Source organism: Coffea arabica, chromosome 2c (genome assembly GCF_036785885.1).
Source record: "Coffea arabica cultivar ET-39 chromosome 2c, Coffea Arabica ET-39 HiFi, whole genome shotgun sequence".
Taxonomy (NCBI): domain Eukaryota; kingdom Viridiplantae; phylum Streptophyta; class Magnoliopsida; order Gentianales; family Rubiaceae; genus Coffea; species Coffea arabica.
Window position 1 is genome coordinate 24,165,702 of NC_092312.1, and position 21,254 is coordinate 24,186,955.

A 21,254-nucleotide genomic window follows, 5' to 3' on the forward strand; every position below is an offset into this window, starting at 1 on the left:
AAGTTATATGGAAAGAGTGTGACTTAGCTCGAATCTAGGCTTGGCAAGTGAATTCGCAGGGCCTCGGTTCATGTATATTCATGTCATCTGGTATTTAGAAAAATTTAGGTAATAAATTTCTAAAGTAATTAAAAAGTAGTCTTTGATTAATGCATGAAAAAGCGTAATAGGATAATTAATTTTAAGACTAATATTTAGAGAAGTCTAATAATTTACAAAAAAAAAAAAAAAAAACTTGATCAGGCTTTCGCATTTCTTATTATGTGCATATATAATGTCAAGATGTTATATTCAATATGCAATTTCTACGACTATAATACAGGAATAGATTTAAAGTTAACAAATTTTGGGTGATTAGATTATTAAGTGTCATAAATCGAATAAAGAATTCAAGTGTAGATGTCGAGTTATGTATCTAGTTTAGACCCTCTAATTGAGGACATTATGAGGGGCTTAACTACGTACCCTAAAGGTATTTAGTGTTTCATGGGTGAGCAGGAATCATGATAAAGTTGCTCATGGGTTAGGTAAGAATGCAAAATTCACATGTGATCATGTTTTTTGGTAGAGAAATCCTCCAGATTTTGTTGTGTCATTTCTAGTGGAGGATTTGTTAGAAAGTTAATGAGGGTTTTAACTGTATTGAGGTGTTTAAGTCACTTTCGAACAACTAACAACTAAGGGTCAGGTCAGATTGCATGAAACTAACCTTGAAATGCCAAAATCATTGGATTGGAGCAAGAAGTTGATGGCATAGGTTGGAAGGATGTGAAATCAATGATAAAAAAAAAATACCAATTATGAATAACAAAAAATAAAAATTACATGCTATTTCTTTGGTTCATTTCCACGCTGTAAAATGTGCACATATCCATGTTTTAATATACACATAGAAATAGTCATTGACATGTGTGTAGCTAATTGTGTTGAACAATTAATCCAGTATCTCATCTAAAAAACTTTGGGCCATTAAAACAGTAATCGTGACTAAATTTTTGTCCATGAACCTTCGTCCCACAAACAAATGTGACATATATACACGTACTTTTTTTGGTTCCTAAAAGTTTGGATGGTTTTGATTTCCGTCCCATCCCAAGTCAAGATACATTTTGAACTCACATTGGTGGTTTAAAAGTACACTTATAATTACTTATCGGACCCTTCAGTCTAACGGGGGTACTTATTGGACATTTGTTAAGATATATTTCATGTCATGTCTTGAAAATGTAAATTAATTAGAAAAAGTAAATAAATTCAAGAGAGGGTAGCTAAGATTAAATAGAAAAAATATATAAATGTAAGGTAAGGTAATAATTGTCTATATGTGTATACGCTTAATAAATTAGGTAAATTTGGAGTGTGTTAACGAGTATTCAATCGACATCGATTAAAACAAACCCTACTGATAATTACTCAACGGTGCACCCTTTTAGAAGCAGGATAGGTTCCAAATCATAGGTGGCTCAAATCACAAGTGGTTTTAAGAACACTTACAATTACTCATCAATGCACGGGTTCCAAAATTACAAGTAGCTTAAACCGATATTTATAACTACTCATCAATGCAAAGGATATTAATAATTACGCCTTTTAGAACAAAGCAGGATAGTTTCCCAAATCACAGGCGGCTTAAGAGGATCGATGCTTATAACTATCCATCAATGCATAGGCTCTAAAATCATAAGTGGCTTAAAAGGATATTTATAACTTCCCATCAATGCAAAGAATATCTATAGTAATTACTTATCAGTGCACCCTTTTAGAACAACGCAGGACAAGTTTCGAAATCACAGGTGGTTTATAAAGATACTTATAAAATTGCACATCAATACAAAGGATACTTATAACTATTGATCAATGCAGCCATTTCGAATGAAGTGGTTTAAAAGGATACTTATTTTTACTCATCAATGCGCCCTTTTAGAAGAAGTAATTAGCTGTATTTTTTTGCTATAAAAGTAGAGGCTGTTAAAAAAAAATTCCGGGTGGTTTCGGGATCCTATTATCACTACAAGTTAAATATGTTTTTGGAAGCAATGTTGTTAAAATTGGCCCTCAGGGGTTTGGTCTGGTGGTTGAGGTTGCTGAAGATGGAGCCTCAGGTCCCTGGTTCGAACCTTGCTGCCAGCAAGTTGTTGAGGGTGGTGAATAGTCTGCGGGGTCCACTCCCTGCGGGACACACCTAAAAAAAAAAAAAAAGTTGTTAAACTTGGACCGGAGAATGAACCGAAAAACCTTCCGGTTCACGGTACCAATTCGACCCTAGTTCAAAGTTTTAATAATTTTTAATTTTATTTTAGTATTAAAAACTTTGAATAAAACTAAAATATTTATTTTAGAAAGTAAAAATTTAATAAAAATCATTTGAATCTCTCGATTTTTACCGGTTCAATCAATTCTTGATTGAGTTTGATCGATTCAATTGATTTTTTGGATTATTCATTGAACCGGACCGGAGGTATGGCCCTTCTCAACTTTGAAGATTTTTCAAGATTGATTTGAATTTTTTTTAATTCTCAATTTTGTCCTATAATTGCACCCCTAAAAGTTTCTGGTATTTCCAATGTTCCGTTACTTTTCTCCTCCAAGTTCTTGAAATCTACAAATATCACTTAATTTATAAATGATGGCCTGTTTGGAATGAAGCCAAGTACTAGCTAAAAATTTAGGATAAAAAGAGAATTTCAATGCTTTTGGTACATAAAAATAAACGTAAAAGATTCTGTTGTCTATTGTACAAAAAGAAACTATCATGTAGTTGTTGTTGTTGTTGTCATAATATACTATGCAATTTTAACAAAATTCATATAGCTGTCACACTGTGCATTAAAGTTCTTCAATAAAAGAATTTACTTTAATCATAGCCCCTAACCTTGGATCCAAACTCCGCCACAGCTTGGGAGCATCGCTCCAACACACCAAGGTCTTTCGTAGCAAGTGATCCTTCCTTATACCATACCTTTTGTCAACTGCAAAACATTCATTATATTGGCCACACACGCACTGCAACGTATATAAATTCCTGCTGTGAAATGCTTGCATGGATGGCATAGTGCAATAAATTTAATATTGGGCCCATTGCCTATCATCCAAAGAGAAGCAGCTACGCACAAGACGACAAGGCAGATAGAAATAGGCCGGCGAGGCAATCTCTGCTGTGCCCTTTCCCTTGTTTATATATACATGTACAAATCCAAGCCTTCTCTTGACCCATATTGCTTTCCTATGATTCACCCCCACTATCTGTTGTAATTTCTTTCATTTCCTTCTCCACATCCACATCCGTTTACATATCATAAGACGTGGGAATTGGGAAAGAGACTGATGAGAGGGCTGTGTCTCTGAGTTCTGTACTTCTTTTTTCTTATCACTTCTTCCCCCTTGAAGACCCAAGTTTCGTAGCCTTTCGGATTGCAGGTGGACCCTTTCAGAAAAAGAAACTCATTGCCAACTCACAAATCTTACTCCAGCTGATTTCATAATGGAATACTGGGGCTTCATCTGCATGCTGATAATGGCTGTTTTTGGTGGTTTTATGGCATTGAAGTGCCTGCTGAAGAGCGTAAATTGGTGGCGCTTTGAAGCTAAGTTGGGTGATAGGAGATTCTCTCTGCCTCCTGGTGATCTGGGATGGCCTTTTATTGGCAACATGTGGGCTTTCCTCAGAGCTTTCAAGTCCAGCAATCCTGATTCTTTCATCTCCAGTTTTGTCAACAGGTTCTCTCAGCTGTGTGTGTGTGTGTGTGTCTGTGTGTCTGCAACATTTGCTTACACTAAGCAAATGTACCATAATTTTCTTTTGATTTCATGTTTTTTTATCAAAGAAGGGACGAAGTCGGAGCAGAGAGTCCAACCCTTGTTCTAAACCAAGAAACAATAAGCCTCAACAACTCGAACATGTTCTTGATTTTGGTCAATTCTGATTTCAGAAGTCCATGTTTTTTATCCTGGATCGAGTTGAAAAAAGCCTCGTGATTATAGCCAATCATGTTATCATTAGTCACGATTCCCGGGTAAAAAAAATTTCTTGGCAATTGTGATCCTTTCCAAACAACCATGTCTAATTGATCACGAGGCTTGAATTTTCATGTCTTGACCCCCTTCTTAGCCAATAGCTTGTCTTTTCCTTCTTGTTCACTAATTAGCAGTGATTGCATTTATGTCCAAACATTTCATTCTAAGAAGAGGAGAATTGCATGCATAACAAGACACTTCAACTCTGACTCTGAAAGAGCGGCAGGCCATTCTTGTCACTTTATTAAACGCCATCCTTCTGTCTTTTTGCACCGTAACCACATGCAGTAAATAAGGACATATAAACTGCTACCTGCAACTGACTGCTATATATAAACTTGTTTGATTGGATAGCTGTGCGGTTAAAATGTTTTACTGCTTTAGATTCCCTAGACTGTGCAGTGCAGGTTTTAACTGTCTAACGGCCAGAAAATTCTAATGAAATATGTATTTTTTCTTGGATGCTATCTATCTATCTAGATTATTATTGTTATTATTAATCACATTGTCATATACAAAAGAAGTTCTGTCATTTTCATCTTCAATAATGGCAAATTTTTGTTTTCGTCCGTCAGCAGGCATGTCATCAGCTATCATAGAATTTAACTGCTCCACTTTAGTGGCATCCATTCTTCCGCTTGTCTCCTTCAATTCTTCTTCTTCTCGGTTGGCTTGGCTATGATAGCTTGGCTACTTTCCCAGTTGCATTAAACCCCCTGCTCTAATATGATTATGCTGTCAAAATATAGATACTAAGGATATGTTAATGTTTTGTGATGCATTTTATTTCTTCTTCGGTACTATTGAACATCACAAATCGACTGAACCAGAAAATTTAGTTAGCTTTAACATGTCTAAAATTATGTAGATATCATATAATATTTTCAAATTTTTGTGGGGACAAAGATTTAATTTTATAAAGAACCTATTTAAAGATTCTTAAATTTCTAGAGGAGGAAAACATAATTTATAAAAATTTGGGGAGGAGGGGAAAGGGGTGGGGGGGGGGGGGGAGGGTCCTACCTAGTTCCGTCCTTGATGTCACACCTCCTAAGATTAGGCCAGACCCCAGAAGGACTAAAAGAAAATCATTATTGGTCCATTGCGTTACTGTCCATCATTTGTGATTCAAAATTTTTGAGTATTTTTTTTATGCTTTCTAGATTACTTTGATGCGAACCTTTATAACTTTAGTCCAGAGGAATATTTGTAGTAATTATGCCAAGGAGAAGGTATATTTGTAGTAACGTATTTTATGTGGTGTCACATCAAGATGTATATATAGCATGTTGTCCCTTTGTTAGCTTTTCATTTTTCCCCCTTGTTCTTTATTTCTTCTGGTGGGCATGCAAAATCAACCCAATGAATGATGCAGGTTTGGTCCTGTGGGACTTTACAAGACTGTGATGTTTGGTAACCCAAGCATCATTGTTACAACACCAGAAGCTTGCAGGAGAGTTTTAACAGATGATGAAGCATTCATGCCTGGATGGCCTAGCTCAACTATGAAACTTATAGGGAGAAAATCTTTCATTGGCATATCCCCTGAAGAGCACAAAAGATTGCGCAAATTAACAGCAGCACCAGTGAATGGACACGAGGCATTGTCCATTTACTTGAAGTACATTGAAGACAACGTTATAGAGGCATTGGAGAAATGGGCAGGAATGGGACAGATTGAGTTTTTAACTCAACTTCGAAAACTTACATTCAGGATAATTATGCACATTTTCCTGAGTTCTGAGAGTGAGCAAGTAATGGAAGCCTTAGAAAGGGAGTATACTGTACTCAACCATGGTGTTAGAGCAATGTCTATCAACGTGCCTGGATTTGCTTACTATAATGCTCTCAAGGTGAGCTTTGTTCATCATTCTTATATTCATTTCACAACTTATTCCGGTGGAAATGAAATGGTACAATACTCATTTAATGGTGCTATGGCATTTGATTTCAAGTTGAGGAATAAATATAGTACCTTGATTGCCATGATTATATTTTTGGGATTATGAATTGCAACTCAAATAAGTGATCTGAAATGTTCAGGCACGGAAAAGGCTTGTGGCCATATTTCAATCAGTTGTGACTGAGCGAAGGGCAAGGAGACAGGAAAATCCAACTGCTGAGAAAATGGATATGATGGACGCGCTGATGGATGCTGTAGATGATAAAGGTAGAAAATTAGATGATGAGGAAATTATTGATGTGCTAGTAATGTATCTAAATGCAGGCCATGAATCATCTGGCCATGTTTCAATGTGGGCTACTCTATTTCTGCAGAAGAACCCTGAAGTCCTTCAGAAAGCAAAGGTAAGAAAATCATACTCATCACCTTCTACTCATGGATGCCACTAGCTAAGACTGAGTTTAGTCTACTAAATGTGATGATGTTTGGGAGTGCAAAAATGGCCTAAGAGTTCAAGATTCTGGCTAATTAGAGTTCTCAAGGATTTGAGGACCACCCTTTGCCTAAAGTACTGGACTTACTTGCAGGCTGAGCAAGAGGCAATTGTTAAGAAGAGGCCACCGGGCCAAGTAGGTTTGACTCTGAAAGAAATTCGACAAATGGACTATCTTTCAAAGGTAGCTGAATTTCTTAACATCTCATAAATTTGCAAACTTCAAGCATGCACTTGAGTTTGCTGATGAAATTTTCTTGCTCCCAAATCTTGAAGGTCATCGATGAAACACTACGTGTGGTTACCTTCTCATTTGTGGTATTCAGAGAAGCAAAGAAAGACATTAATATCACGGGTAAGTTCAGTGATCCTTGATTTTCATATATCCAGATGACATCCCAGAAACCAATGCAAAAGCATATACATGAAGTAATTTCTTAGCAGAAGTTTTTCTGTGTTTTCTTCTCTTCACAGGAAAATGACTGCGCTCAAATAGTGTAAATGAAAAACCAACTATAATGCTTTTTGGATAATCTTGCAAATAAAAACATGCAAGAAGCAGTCTATTTGTTATGTTTATGAAAATGCGCTAACTGCAGGATTCTCGTTTCTTTCAGGTTATACGATCCCAAAAGGGTGGAAAGCATTAGTCTGGTTTAGGAACGTTCATTTTGATCCTGAATTGTATCCTGATCCAAAGAGATTTGATCCTGACAGATGGGATGTAAGTTTTAACTGTTCTGTATTCCTCTGCTCTGCTCCTTGTATCTACTTTTGTTGAGTTTTATCTTTTTATTTCCTCAAGTACGGATTACTGCTTTTTCTTGTGACGGCAATTATGAGTTAATCTAGAGACTGATAGAAGAAAATCAAGAAAATTAACAGATGCTATATTCGTTTTCCAGGGTCTTACAGCTAAAGCAGGAAGTTTTCTTCCCTTTGGGGCAGGAACCAGAACTTGTCCGGGAAATGATCTTGCAAAGCTTGAAATTTCTATTTTTCTTCACTATTTTCTCCTTGATTATGAGTGAGCAACCTGGCTTCCATACCTTCTTAACTTGCACTTCTTAGCTTAAAATTCCTTTCAAACTGTAATATAACGTTCAGAAACTATGTATGATTTGACGAGGCTTGTGCATGAACACTGGTTTCTTAACCACTTGCTGGTATCATTCACAAATCAAACCCGTATTAGAAATTAGGTTCATTTTCATGGAGAAAAGATTGAAAGTTGCTAATTCAAATTCCTTGGTGTTTTCAGAAAACAAAATCCACGAGTCAGATTTTATTGATTGTTTGCTTTTTGTCTTGCAGGCTAGAAAGGCAGAATCCTTCATGCCCAATAATGTATTTACCTCATCAGAGGCCTAAAGATAATTGCTTGGGAAGAATCAGAAGGGTCTCACCTTCAAGTGTACGGAAAAAGGAGGACTGAACTCTCCTCTATTTTTCAGTAATGTTTAAGTTAGTAAGACTTAACTAGATAGTTTATGTGGCCTTTGTATCCATTGTACTAGTTCTATATTCAGGAAAAAAAAAAAGCTCATTAAAATTTTAGCCATTTTCCTAACAATTCTTTGTTAGTTTTAGCCAGAGGACCATGCAGATAGCACTCATGTTCTATGATCTCGGGCTCAATTTTTTTTGGCTAAAGAAAAGGATATCACACGAATAGTTGCTTTCTTGATCCCTTGTACAAATCTTTGTGTTGCTTAATCTTTCAGCACAATTGTCGTACATGAGTTAGGCCTGTCAACCGACCTGGACCCGGACTGGATCCGTGAAATTATTGTGGGTACGGGTAGGGATTTAATTCTGTTACTCGGATCCGGATCCGGATCCGTTTTGTCAAATAAAAAATGAGTCGGATACGGAATATAGTATTTCGGCCCGTATTAGATCCGGATCCGAATATAAATGGATTAATAATTTAAAAAATATATATATATCAATATAATTTGATTAGGGTGATGTATTTGAGTAAAGTCAATTTGATTTCTTTTCTTATTTTTTTTTGGTATTAGTTAGAAATTAGTTTACAAATATATTTTTTTCTCATTTTTATTAGAAATTATAAGTTCTGATAAATTTTTCGGGTAGGCCCGACCCGAATCTGAGACCCGTCGAATTCTGATCCGGAACATAGAGTAGAAGATCCGTCGGATAAATGGATCGGATCCAGGTCTGATATGTTATGCCGGAACGGGGGTTCGGAATAATGAATTTCGATCCGGATCCGGCCCGTTGATAGGCCATGAGTAATAGCCTGTATAGATTCAGAAATTGCTAAAGAAATGGCGCTTCTCATATATTTCAGCACAAAAGCAAACATAAGCATGTCATCAAGTTCCATAATGGACGACTAGAAGATGAAAATAATACCAGGTTGACATATAAATATTTTAGAAACAAGAAGACCATGGTATATGCTATCTACCAACACACACACACCAAAAAATAATTAAAAAAGCATGGTGAAAAGAGGTGCAAATGTTATTGTAATGCATTTGATTTCAGTCACTAGGACTAAATAACTATCCTAAAGTTGTGAAGGGATAAATCTTTTAAACATTGGCATGTTTAGCAAACTTTTGGTAAAACTTAAATATGTTTTTGCAATCATTTCTTCGTCTCATGCTTTGGAAAATGTAAAATTGATATTAAAATTGGGGGATGAAAATGTAAAAGTGAGAAATTTCTTGGTGGTCTAAGATGAAAACCTTTACTGGCTTTAGAGGGCTTAGTGTCAAATCATAAATTTGCCTTAAAAAAAGAGTTAATTCCATTTTGTAACCTTCAACTATGTTTCAATTTTTATTTTCGGTCTTGAAATTATATATTAAGACTCTTTAGTCCCTTAAGTACAACCATTAACAGAATCTCCAAAACTAATAGAATACTTTTCACTTGACCAGCATGATTGCATGTAACAAGGGCGTCGAAGGAAAGATTAAAGAACAAACTTAAAAAAAAAATCTCAAAAATCAGAAAATAACAAAAGTTTAGGGACCAAATTAGGGGTCCGGTAAAATTTAGAGACAAAAACATCACATTTTAGAATTTAGGGACCAAAATGAGAATCAGGATTCTTGTTGAAATAAACCCCACGATGTCAAAGTAATTTTGCTTGTTAGCATCAAAGGCCTCCTGGTCTCTACGGCTACTAGAAGTATATTTCAAAAGTTAGGTAGTGCAGTTAAAGAAGCGGCCAGAACCAAAGGCTCAAGCTGGTGGTACACATCCCACATGGCTGCTGCTTCCCGCGCTATTGCTGAACGTATCCCTTTGGTTGATTTCGTCCTCGAATTTCGCGACTCAAGGGTAAGGCAGGGGGAAAGATCTGGCTTCTGGGTCCTTTTAATTGCAAACAAACTGTTTGCTGAAATATCTGAATGACTGGTCGCTTTTGTTTTTCCTTCTCTTTTGGTTTGTTTGTCCGCTGCCCTTGTACTTACGTTATGAGTTTCTGAATTTTAACGCTTGGGTTGTCATCTTTTGGTTGATTGACGTAGTAAATAGTAGAATACTGATGTTGATTTATGCATCAAGGAACGTCTGTATGCTTATGCTCATTTTATTTATTTATTTTTAAAGTATGTTTCTGCTTAGTTTGTTTATTTTTCATTGCTTTTTTTTTCTTTTTGGTTCTGATTTTTTTTTTTTGGTTTGTACGATTACTAGATTTCTTTGTCATCAGAATGCAGCCAACTCGGTGATTTATTGTCTTCTCCGAGGCGTGTCATAGCGTTGAACAAGACAGACCTTGCAAAACAATCAGATATGAAGGCGAGTATCCTAATGGTAAAATTTGGTGGTAATCATGCAAGCTATGAATGTTGAACTCTCTGTTGCAGAATGCTAGATTTACATCACGCTTTTGGCTATCAAAAGATTCATTGTATGTTTAATAAAAGTTAATCATATGCATAACATAACGGTTATTAGGATATATTATCATAGAAGAATGACCAACATGGATTTGTGGTCAACTTGAAGTTGTTCTAGGAGATTAGATAGAACCTGGAAAATTTGATGTCTATGGTGAATGCTGCTTAATTTTACTTAATCTAACTGAAGCATTCATTGAAGTTCAGTATGATATGGTTCCACAATATTTGGTGAAATATCTTATGTAAGAAAGTTGATTAGTTGGCATGACTAATCAAATTTTTGTTAGGCAGAAGTTCTCAATCACTAGATGGTGAACTGTCTACAAGACAGTTCATCCTAGGGTCTGATGATTGCTTCAATTGCTTGGTGATGAGAGATGTTTACCATGGATCGTAATACTGACTATATAAGTAATTGGAGATTGTAATTCGGGACAACAGGAAGAAACTTTTTGAGACTGGTTAATACTTTTTTCTTGGTTGGCTACAATGAGTTGGCAGTGGCATCTGAAGAACTAGTACTTCAAAGTACAACATCTTCAATATATATTACGAGAAAGGGTATTGTCGGTTGACATTTTTATCTCATAGCAACCTTCAATATATTAGGCAAGGATGGGATTTGGGGGATCACATTTCCACTCATGTAGCATGCTTGTGATTCTAAATACGAATACATCACTCTTAGTAGGATTTCCTTCATGGGAAGAAAATTTTGGCCTTTGGTTACTTATCTAGTTGATCCTGTTCGTCTGATTCATCATATTGGCAGTTATATGCATATAAACATCTGACATACTGTCATTCAGGCATGGAGTAGGTACTTTAACCAACACAAGATTTATTAGTGAGGCATTGTAAACCAAGTTACTCATAAAGGGAACATTAGATGTGAGCTAATATATGCTCTGTAGTTACAAAAGGTTTTGTCATACAATAACTTATGGCATTAATTTGAAAGTTTCTAGTGACAAGGTGTGAATGGGACTCTTATGGAAGTGTAAATAAGTAGGATGAGAGAAGATCTGTTCAAAAACTAAGAAATGTTATTTCATAGGAGTTTTAAAATACTAAGCCCAAAGTGAGCGCTTAAAGAGAGGAAAACAAGTACAGATAGATTTTCTAAGGACAACCCACCTGCTTTATACGATTTCACTTTATGCATTAAGGTGTTCTAAGAACATTGCAGGCAAAATTACACCAACTTGGCGGTAAGGATATGTATACTGTATACATATCGTTCTTTGCCAAGTACAATGCTTGAATTAAGGTGTTATGATGACATTCAAGTCAAAATTACATAATTTGTCAGAGGGATATAGTACATGACTTTTTTGTAAAGTAAAATCAATCAAACAAAAAAAAAATTAAAATCAATCAAACTTTTTCAAGCAACCGGCTTATACAATTTTTATGGCTTTTTGATTCATTTGATTTGTAAGCTATCACAGCTATATCAGAGGATTTAATTTATGCATCCATGAATGATAATTGCCATGGGTTTTCACCTTTTGATGTGTGAACTATAACATGAAAACAATAAATTTTCACCTGAAGACATGAGACTGAAAAATGAAAAAGCTACAGAAGAGAGCTGTTTTTTTGTTCAAGCATTTAAGGTCCACGAGAACATTGAATTAAAGCATTCTAATCCAAGTTATATGCAAAGAATGTGACTTAGCTCGGATCTAGGCTTGGCAAGTGAATTTGCAGATCCTCAGTTAATATATATTCATGTCATCTTGTATTTAGAAAAATTTTGGTAATAAATTGGTAAAGTAATTAAAAAGTAGTCTTTGGCAAGTTTGATTAATATATGAAAAAGCGTAATACGATAGTAATTTTAAGACTAATATTTAGAGAAGTCTCATAATTTACAAAAATACTTGATTAGGCTTTCGTGTTTCTTATTATGGGCATATAATGTCAAGATGTTATATTCAATATGCAATTTCTACAAGTGTACAGGAATAGATTTAAAGTTAACAAATTTTGGGTGATTAAATTATTAGAAAATCTGTATTGAGGGTATTTAAGTCAGTTTTGAACAACTAACAATTAAGAGTCAGATTGCGTAAAATCATTGGATTGAAGCAAGAACAATGAATGGTGCAATAAGTTGGTGGTATAGATTGACTAGATTGAAAGGATGTATGGATTGAGAGGATATGAAATCAATGATCAAAAAAATTACCAATTATGAATAGCAATAAAAAAATTAAATGCTATTTTTTTGGTTCATTTCCACACTATGAATGTGCACGTATCATATTTTAATATACACATAGATATACACATAGACATGTGTATAGCTATTTATGTTGAACAATTAATCCAGTATCTCATCTAGAAAACTTTGGCTCATTAAAAGAGTAATCATGACTACATCTTTGTCCTGCGCACCTGCACCTTTGTCCGACAAATGAATGTGACATATATACACATATTTTTTTTTTCAAAGTTTGACCATCCCAATTCAAGATAGACTTTGAAATCACAAGTGGTTTAAAAAGATACTTATAATTACTCATCCATGCAAAGGATTCTTATAATTACTCGTCAGAGTGCAGGTTTTGAAATCACTGGTGACGTAAAAGGATGCTTATCAATTATAATTACTCATTAATAAAGGATACTTATAATTACTCATTAATGTATCCTTTTGGAATGAAACAGAGCAAGTTCCCAAATCACAGTTAGATTAAATGGATAATTATAATTACTCATCAATGTACAGGTTTCAAAATCACAATGGTGGTTTAAAAGGACACTTATAATTACTTGTCAATGCAAAGGACACTTATAATTACTCACCAATGCACCCTCTTAGAACAAAGCAGGATAGGTTCTGAAATCACAGGTGGTTTAAAAGGATTCGATTCTCATAGTTACTCATCAATGTACCCTTATTAGACAAAGTAGGACAAGTTCCCAAATCACAGGTGGCTTGAATGACAAGTGGTTTATTACTCATCAATGCACAGGTTCCAAAATCACAGGTTGCTTAAAAGGATATTTATAACTACTCATCAATGCAAAGGATATTTGTCATTACTCATTATTTACCCTTCCACTCTGAAATCACAGGTGACTTAAAAGGATACTTAAAATTACTAATTAATGCAATGAATACTTTTAATTGCTCATCAATGCACCCTTTTAAAACGAAGTAGGACATGTTCTCAAATCACAGGTAACTTAAAAGAATAGTAATAATTACTTATCAATGCACAGATGACTTAAAAGGATACTTATAATGACTTATGCAAAGAATATTTATAATTACTCATCAATGCACCCTTTTAGAATGAAGCAGGGTAGGCTCCGAAATCACAGACGGTTTAAATGGATACTTATACTTACTTGTCAAAGCACCCTTTTTGAATGAGTTCCCAAATTATCGGTGGTTTAAAAGAATACTTATAATTACGCGTCAATGCGAAAGTTTTGAAATCACAGGTAATTTAAAAGGATATTTATATTACTCATAAATGCAAAGGATATTTATAATTACTCATCAATACAGCCTTTTAGAACAAAGCCGGACATCTTCCCAAATCACAGGTGGTTTCAAAGGATACTTATAATTGTTCATCAGTGCACAGATTTTGAAATCATAAGTGGCTTAAAAGGATACTTATAATTGTTCATCAGTGCACAGATTTTGAAATCATAAGTGGCTTAAATGGATACTTATAATTGTTCATCAGTGCACAGATTTTGAAATCATAAGTGGCTTAAAAGGATATGCACAAGATGATAAGACAAATAGAAATAGGCCGCAAAGCAATCTATGCTATGCCCTTTCCCTTATATATATACAAATCCAAGCCTTCTCTTGACCCATATTACTTTCCTATGCTTCACCCCTGCCATCTTTTGTGATTTCTGTCTTTTACTTCTCTGCATCCACATCCTTTTACATGAGACTTGAGAGAGAGAGACTGATGAGAGGGATGTGTCTGTGAGTTCTGTACTTCTTTTTTCCTTTCACTTATTCCCCTGAAAACCCAAGTTTGGTATCCTTTTCAGATTGCTGGTGGACCCTTTCGGAAAAAAAACCTCATTGCCAATTCACAAATCTTACTCCGGCTGATCTCATAATGGAGGACTGGGGCTTCATCTGCATGCTGATGATGGCTGTTTTTGGTGGTCTTATGGGATTGACGTCCCTGCTGAAGAGCGTAAATCGGTGGCTCTTTGAAGCTAAGTTGGGTGATAGGAGATTCTCTCTGCCACCCGGTGATCTGGGATGGCCTTTTATTGGCACCATGTGGGCTTTCCTCAGAGCTTTCAAGTCCAGCAATCCTGATTCTTTCATCTCCAGTTTTGTCAACAGGTTCTCTCAGTTGTGTGTGTTTGTGTCTGTGTGTCTGCAACATTTGCTTACACTAATCAAACGTAGCATAATTTTCTTTTGATCTCATGTTTTTATCAAATTTGTTCCTTTGTTAGCTTTTCTTTTTTCCCCTTTGCTCTTTATTTTTTCTGGTGGCCATGCAAAATTAACCCAATGAATGATCCAGATTTGGTCCTGTGGGACTTTACAAGACTATGATGTTTGGTAGCCCAAGCATCATTGTTACAACACCAGAAGCTTGCAAGAGAGTTTTAACAGATGATGAAGCATTCATGCCTGGATGGCCTAGTTCAACCCTGACACTTATGGGGAGAAAATCTTTCATTGGCATATCCGCCCAAGAGCACAAAAGATTGCGCAAATTAACAGCAGCACCAGTGAATGGACATGAGGCATTGTCCATTTACTTGAAGTACATTGAAGACAATGTTATAGAGGCTTTGGAGAAATGGGCAGGAATGGGACAAATTGAGTTTTTAACTCAACTTCGAAAACTTACATTCAGGATAATTACACATATTTTCCTGGGTTCAGAGAGTGAGCAAGTAATGGAAGCCTTAGAAAGGGAGTATACTGTACTCAACCATGGTGTTAGAGCAATGTCTATTAACGTTCCTGGATTTGCTTACTATAATGCTCTCAAGGTGAGCTTTGTTCATCATTCTTATATTCATTTCACAACTTATTCCAGTGGAAATGAAATGGTACAATACTCATTTAACGGTGCTATGGCATTTGATTTTAAGTTGAGGGTTTAAATGTAGTACCTTGATTGCCAGGATTATACTTTTGGGATTATAAACTGTGACTCAAATAAGTGATCTGAAATGTTCAGGCACGGAAAAGGCTTGTGGCTATATTTCAATCTGTTGTGACTGAGCGAAGGGCAAGGAGAAAGGAAAATTCAACTGCTGAGAAAAGGGATATGATGGACGCGCTGATGGATGCTGTAGATGATAAAGGTAGAAAATTGGATGATGAGGAAATTATTGATGTTCTAGTAATGTATCTAAATGCAGGCCATGAATCATCTGGCCATGTTTCAATGTGGGCTACTCTATTTCTGCAGAAGAACCCTGAAGTCCTTCAGAAAGCAAAGGTAAGAAAATCATACTCATCACCTTTGCTCTTTATTTCTTGATCAATGTGATCTACCTTCTACTCATGGATGCCACTAGCTTAGAATGAGTTTAGTCTACTAAATGTGATGATGCTTGGGAGTGAAAAAATGGACAAAGAGTTCAAGATTCTGGCTAATTAGAGTTCTCAAGGATTTGAGGAGCACCATTTGCCTAAAGTATTGGACTTACTTGCAGGCTGAGCAAGAGGCAATTGTGAAGAACAGGCCACCGGGCCAAGTAGGTTTGACTCTGAAAGAAATTCGACAAATGGACTATCTTTCAAAGGTAGCTGAATTTCTTAACATCTCATAAATTTGCAATCTTCAAGCATGCATCCGAGATTGCTGATGAAAATTTCTTGCTCCAAAATCTCGAAGGTCATTGATGAAACACTACGTGTAGTTACCTTCTCATTTGTGGTATTCAGAGAAGCACAGAAAGACATCAATATCTCTGGTAAGTTCAGTAATCCTTGATTTTCATACATCAGGATGACATCCCAGAAACCAATGCAAAAGCATATACATGAAGTAATTTCTTGAAAGACGTTTTTCTGTGTTTTCTTCTCTTCACAGAAAATGATTTTGCTCAAATGGTGCAGATGGAAAACTAGCTATTATGCTTATTGGATAATCTTGCAAATAAAAACCTGCAAGAAGCAACCTATTTGTTATGTTTATAAAATGTGCTAACTGCAGGATTCTCGTTTCCTTCAGGTTTTACAATTCCAAAAGGGTGGAAAGCATTAGTCTGGTTTAGGAACGTTCATTTTGATCCTGAATTGTATCCCGAGCCAAAGAAATTTGATCCTGACAGATGGGATGTAAGTTGTAACTGTTCTATAGTCCTCTGCTCTGCTCCTTGTATCTATTTTTAGTGTATAATTTCTTCTCTTCGCTTCCTGGCTATCTCTATCAAGCAAGAATTATTATCTTTTAACTTTTTATTTCCTCAAGTACGGATTACTGCTTTTTCTTGTGATGCAATAATGATTTTATCTAGAAACTGAGAGAAGATAATCAAGAAAATTAACAGATGCTATATTCATTTTCCAGGGTCTTACAGCTAAAGCAGGAACTTTTCTTCCTTTCGGGGCAGGAGCCAGAACTTGTCCCGGAAATGATCTTGCAAAGCTCGAAATTTCTATTTTCCTTCACTATTTTCTCCTTGACTATGAGTGAGCAACCTGTCTTCCATCCCTTCTTGACTTGCATTTCTTAGCTTAAAATTTGCTTTCAAACTGTAGCATAACATTCAGAAAAGATGTATGATTGACAAGGCATGCGCATAAACACTGGCTTCTTAAGTAGTTGCTAGTACCATTCATAAATCAAACCTGTATTAGAAATTACGTTCATTTTCATGGAGAAAAGATTGAAATTGCTAATTCAATCCCTTGGTGTTTTCAGAAAACAAAATACATAAGGCACATTTTTATTGATTGTGTTGTCCCTTTGTCTTGCAGGCTAGAAAGGCAGAATCCGTCGTGCCCATTAATCTATTTACCTCATCAGAGGCCTATAGATAATTGTTTGGGAAGAGTCAGAAGGGTCTCACCTTCAAGTGTGCGGAAAAAGGACTGAACTCTCCTCTATTTCAGTGAAATCTTTGGCATGCTTAAGTTCGTAAGACGTATCTAGATAGATTATGTGGCCTTTGTACCCAATGTACTAGTTCTATATTCAGAAAAATACAATCTTAATAAAATTTTAGCCATTGGCCTAGCAATTTATTATTTGTTTTAGCCAGAGGACCATGGAGATATCGATTATGTTGTATGATCTCGGGCTTAATATTTTTTTTTTTGTTGGGCTAAGTGAAAGGATAGCGCAGGAATAGTTGCTTTCGTGATCCCTTGTACAAATCTCTGTGTTACTCAATCTTTCCGCACAATTGTCGTACATAAGTATTAGCACAAAAGCAATCAAAAGCATGACATCAAGTTTCACAATGTAAGCCATGATTGTCCAGAAGTAATCTATAGAAGATGAAAACAATATGAGGTTGACGTATAAATATTTCGACATGAAGAAGACCATGGTATACACTATTTACCAACGTACACATAGCAAAACCAAAAATTATTGGATCTGTATCGCACAGGAAGGCTTGGTCATTATGTTTTAGATGATATTCCAAGGATTTCCTGAGAATATAAACCTGGCCATCTTTTTCTTGCACTTTTTATTTTTCACTTTTCTTGAAAGCCAAGGTGTATAATGTTTCCGTGGTGCTCAAATCATGCACGCAAAAAAAGAAAAAAAAAGACATACTGTATCAATGTTTTAGTGAATTGCAGATTGAAATAGTGGCACCCTTAAAAGAACATAGCTCACTGGAACTTTAAATAGAATTCAAAAGAAAAGTGAAGTCAACCATGGGCACCTTATGTACATAGTCTCCACGAACTATATGCGAGTCAGTGCCTAAGATTTGTCAATATTAAGGTACTAGGGAATAAAGCCAAGTTCCCTATGATAACACAGAAGAGGTTTTTGCATCTGTATCATCCTGCAGCTCAAGGCATTTGACCCTGGCCTCTCTTTGTTTTTCAGATGTCTAGTCTCAGATAAGGCTACCTACCCAGTAGAAGACTACCCTTACGGTAGGCTTGAATGATGGCATAACTCTTTACCATCCTTTCCGTTCATAGCAATTGCAACCGTTTGACCTAAAACGCTGTCGAAATTGTACAACAGGAGTTTTAACAATTCTAATAGATCATCAAGAGCTTTAAACATTTCCTTACAACATCAGCACAGATGATTTGTACGAGATAATCTTAACATCACATCAGCACAGATGATTTGTGGTACAAAAAGTGGTGAGAAATTAGGATATTCTAATGTAGGAATTTCACGAAAGAGAAAAACAAAATTAAACTGTTAGCTACATATTCCTTGAGGAGGAAACTGCAAAACCTCTTTGTTTCGAGAAAAAATAAAAGTTTTCTTCTAACTTAATACTTATTTATCACAAACTAATACTATTAGAGCATAAAATGTCACTCACATGCCAAAATGTAGGGATTAATTTATATGTGTGGTGCATCCACAAACAAAATATGATTTTTATATGTCGTTCATGATGTTTCTTTAGATCTCCTCACTTGGATCTTACATTATCAAGAGTGTTTAGCTGAACAATCAATAACCATTCATAATGAGGTTAATTAAGTTCCTCATAGTTGGCAACATATTAAACCAAGAATAAGGAGAAAGTTTCTTCACTAGCCTATTATGCAGTGAAATGAAGATTATTGAATGAAACAAAAAAAGATTAAAAAATCTGATTGACATCTTGAAGTGATTTTATTTCACTATTTGATACTTTCAATATTTGTGAGTTTACAATTGGCGATTATACAAACTTTATATTGCTTCTATAATAATATTGATGATCTTGAGAACCTAAATCTATATAGAGATTCATCACTGCCCTTTCTTCTATTTATGTTGTCAAAAGGTATAAAATTATTGTATTCACTAGCAAATCCAGTGACTTATTTTTTTTTTCAGTTATCAATACTCAACAAAATTTGTATACATTCTTCAATATAGTGATGTTACAAGTGCTAAATTTTTTCTTTGAGATAATGTAGTGCAATACTCAATAGAGCTATAAAAGTCAAAGCTCACTAACAATGCTAAACATATCAATTATTATTCAAAAAATAGATGTATGTGCAGGCTTTTAAGAAAAATGGTATATAATTCAACTAATCTCGAAAGTAGCAAGATTTTACTTTTATTGTAACTACAGTATAAACTCATTAGTTTTTTGGCTTAAATATTGGGATAAAATTATATTTAAGATGACAAAGTAGTCAAATAAAGCTCATTCTTCTTTTTTTTTTCTTTTTTTTTGGGAGATTCATTGTCATACACAATATAGACACATGGTAAACGTAAAGCAATCATGTAAGGGTTTTGTAGTTCACTAAAGTAAAAAAAAGGAGAAAAAATGTCTCTCTGCTAGAACAACAAACCCTTTCTACTCTATCATCTTAAGGAATGAGAACTTGAAGGAAAGATTTGTTTTATCATTAATTTCAAACATTCCATGCATATGCAGATAGCGTCCATTGATCAAATTCGAACCAAACAGGAAGTATCATGGAAGTACAATGCAACATAAATCATAGTCAAATTAAGTCAAAGTTCATCAGTAAACAAGCACGTACCTTGGCCTCTCCTTGGGCTTGAACAACATTTTTCAACCTCACTTCCTGCTGAAGAATCTTTTCTTTCTCTTGATTAATCAGACTTTTTGTCTTGCAAATGTGTTTTTCTGAGCTTTCTATCTTTTCAAGGCTTTCCTTTTCCTTTTTCACAGCCTGTTTCAGATTCTTCTTTGATTCTGATTCATTCAATTTAATGTTAGTGAGCTCAACTCGAAGTCTAAGATTTTTAGCCTGAACTTTTTCCAATTCTTCATAGAGCCTGTTGAGCTGACCAGTTGCGGTTCTTCCACCTTTTTTTTTCTTTAACATCATTTAAGGCATAGAAGTTGTGAGTTCCTCTTTCTCCTTAGCTAGTTGATCACTCTTTTCTTTCTCCGAACTTAGCTTAATTAACTCATGAGTATGACTAACCATATTCGCTTTCGCTTCCCCTCTTTTATTCAGTACCCAATTTATTCTTCCAGTTGTTGCTTATGACTTCGTATGAGTTCTTCCATGCTGAAAATAATTTCATTTATTTGCTCTTCAGAATAATTTCTTAGTCATGTAAAGAATTTTTCTACTAGCTTGTCTTTAGAGTGCTTAGAATCACAGTTGTCCCCTTCTTTCTCATGTCCCAATCCAAATTTGATACCTGAGATATCGGTTTGCTTGCTGTTTTCTTTGGATTTATAAGGATTAGATTTCTACTTTTTCTTCTTGTGCTTTCCTTTCCTAGTGCTAGCCATCAATGCAGATTAAGCTGCAAGAAGAAAAATGAAAGGGCCACTACATTCATTAGTTGCAATAATATATAAGATGTCATTGAAAAATCGGGAAATAGCAAAAAGAGAAAGAATTATGCATGGAAATTAACATGACAATAATGTTACCGCATATTAGAAATCAAGAACGATTATCTTATGTGCGGAAGACAATACAAGAAAATGAAAAGAACGATTTCCTTAGTATTCTTCACCATATTTTGTTTTCTAATTTTGAGTAAGTCCACTTATTAAGCCCACATGTAGAGAATCAATGTATGTCAATATAGCTCTTCAAAGGAACAAAAATATTCAAAATAGTAATAATAACACAAGTTCGAAAACCCTCTTTAAGGAAAAAGAATCAAAAACTAATTTGCTTTTGATTTTGGTTCATTTCCTTATTTTTCTTTCCTTGGGTTGCTTTTGATTTAGAATTGCCAAAAAATAAAAATAAAAACAAGAAAGAATCTAACTAGTAAATGAGTCTAAATGCAATATACAAAAATGACATTGAAATTCAGTGAAATGTTGAAAAGATGATCAC

General features: G+C 35.1%; 2 protein-coding genes across 4 annotated transcripts; both read left to right on the forward strand.

Moving 5' to 3' along the window:
- Positions 1–2,967: 2,967 nt before the first annotated feature.
- Positions 2,968–8,110, forward strand: LOC113727005 (ent-kaurenoic acid oxidase 1). Its single transcript, XM_027250952.2, has 8 exons — positions 2,968–3,717; positions 5,390–5,867; positions 6,058–6,321; positions 6,505–6,594; positions 6,687–6,765; positions 7,028–7,134; positions 7,316–7,437; positions 7,725–8,110. Exons 1-8 carry the CDS (start codon positions 3,482–3,484, stop codon positions 7,843–7,845), a joined length of 1,497 nt encoding a protein of 498 aa, XP_027106753.2. The 5' UTR covers positions 2,968–3,481; the 3' UTR covers positions 7,846–8,110.
- A 1,440-nt stretch (positions 8,111–9,550) lies between these two features.
- Positions 9,551–17,737, forward strand: LOC113727007 (ent-kaurenoic acid oxidase 1-like). Of its 3 annotated transcripts, none has more exons than XM_072075425.1 (10): positions 9,551–9,731; positions 10,092–10,211; positions 14,333–14,639; positions 14,827–15,304; positions 15,496–15,759; positions 15,977–16,066; positions 16,159–16,237; positions 16,480–16,604; positions 16,837–16,958; positions 17,247–17,737. In XM_072075425.1, exons 3-10 carry the CDS (start codon positions 14,404–14,406, stop codon positions 17,362–17,364), a joined length of 1,512 nt encoding a protein of 503 aa, XP_071931526.1. In that variant the 5' UTR covers positions 9,551–9,731; positions 10,092–10,211; positions 14,333–14,403; the 3' UTR covers positions 17,365–17,737. The 3 variants fall into 3 exon arrangements, with proteins under 3 accessions (XP_071931526.1, XP_071931525.1, XP_027106755.1); XM_072075424.1 differs by having other exon boundaries at positions 10,092–10,196; XM_027250954.2 differs by having other exon boundaries at positions 10,092–10,196; positions 16,498–16,604.
- Positions 17,738–21,254: the final 3,517 nt, after the last annotated feature.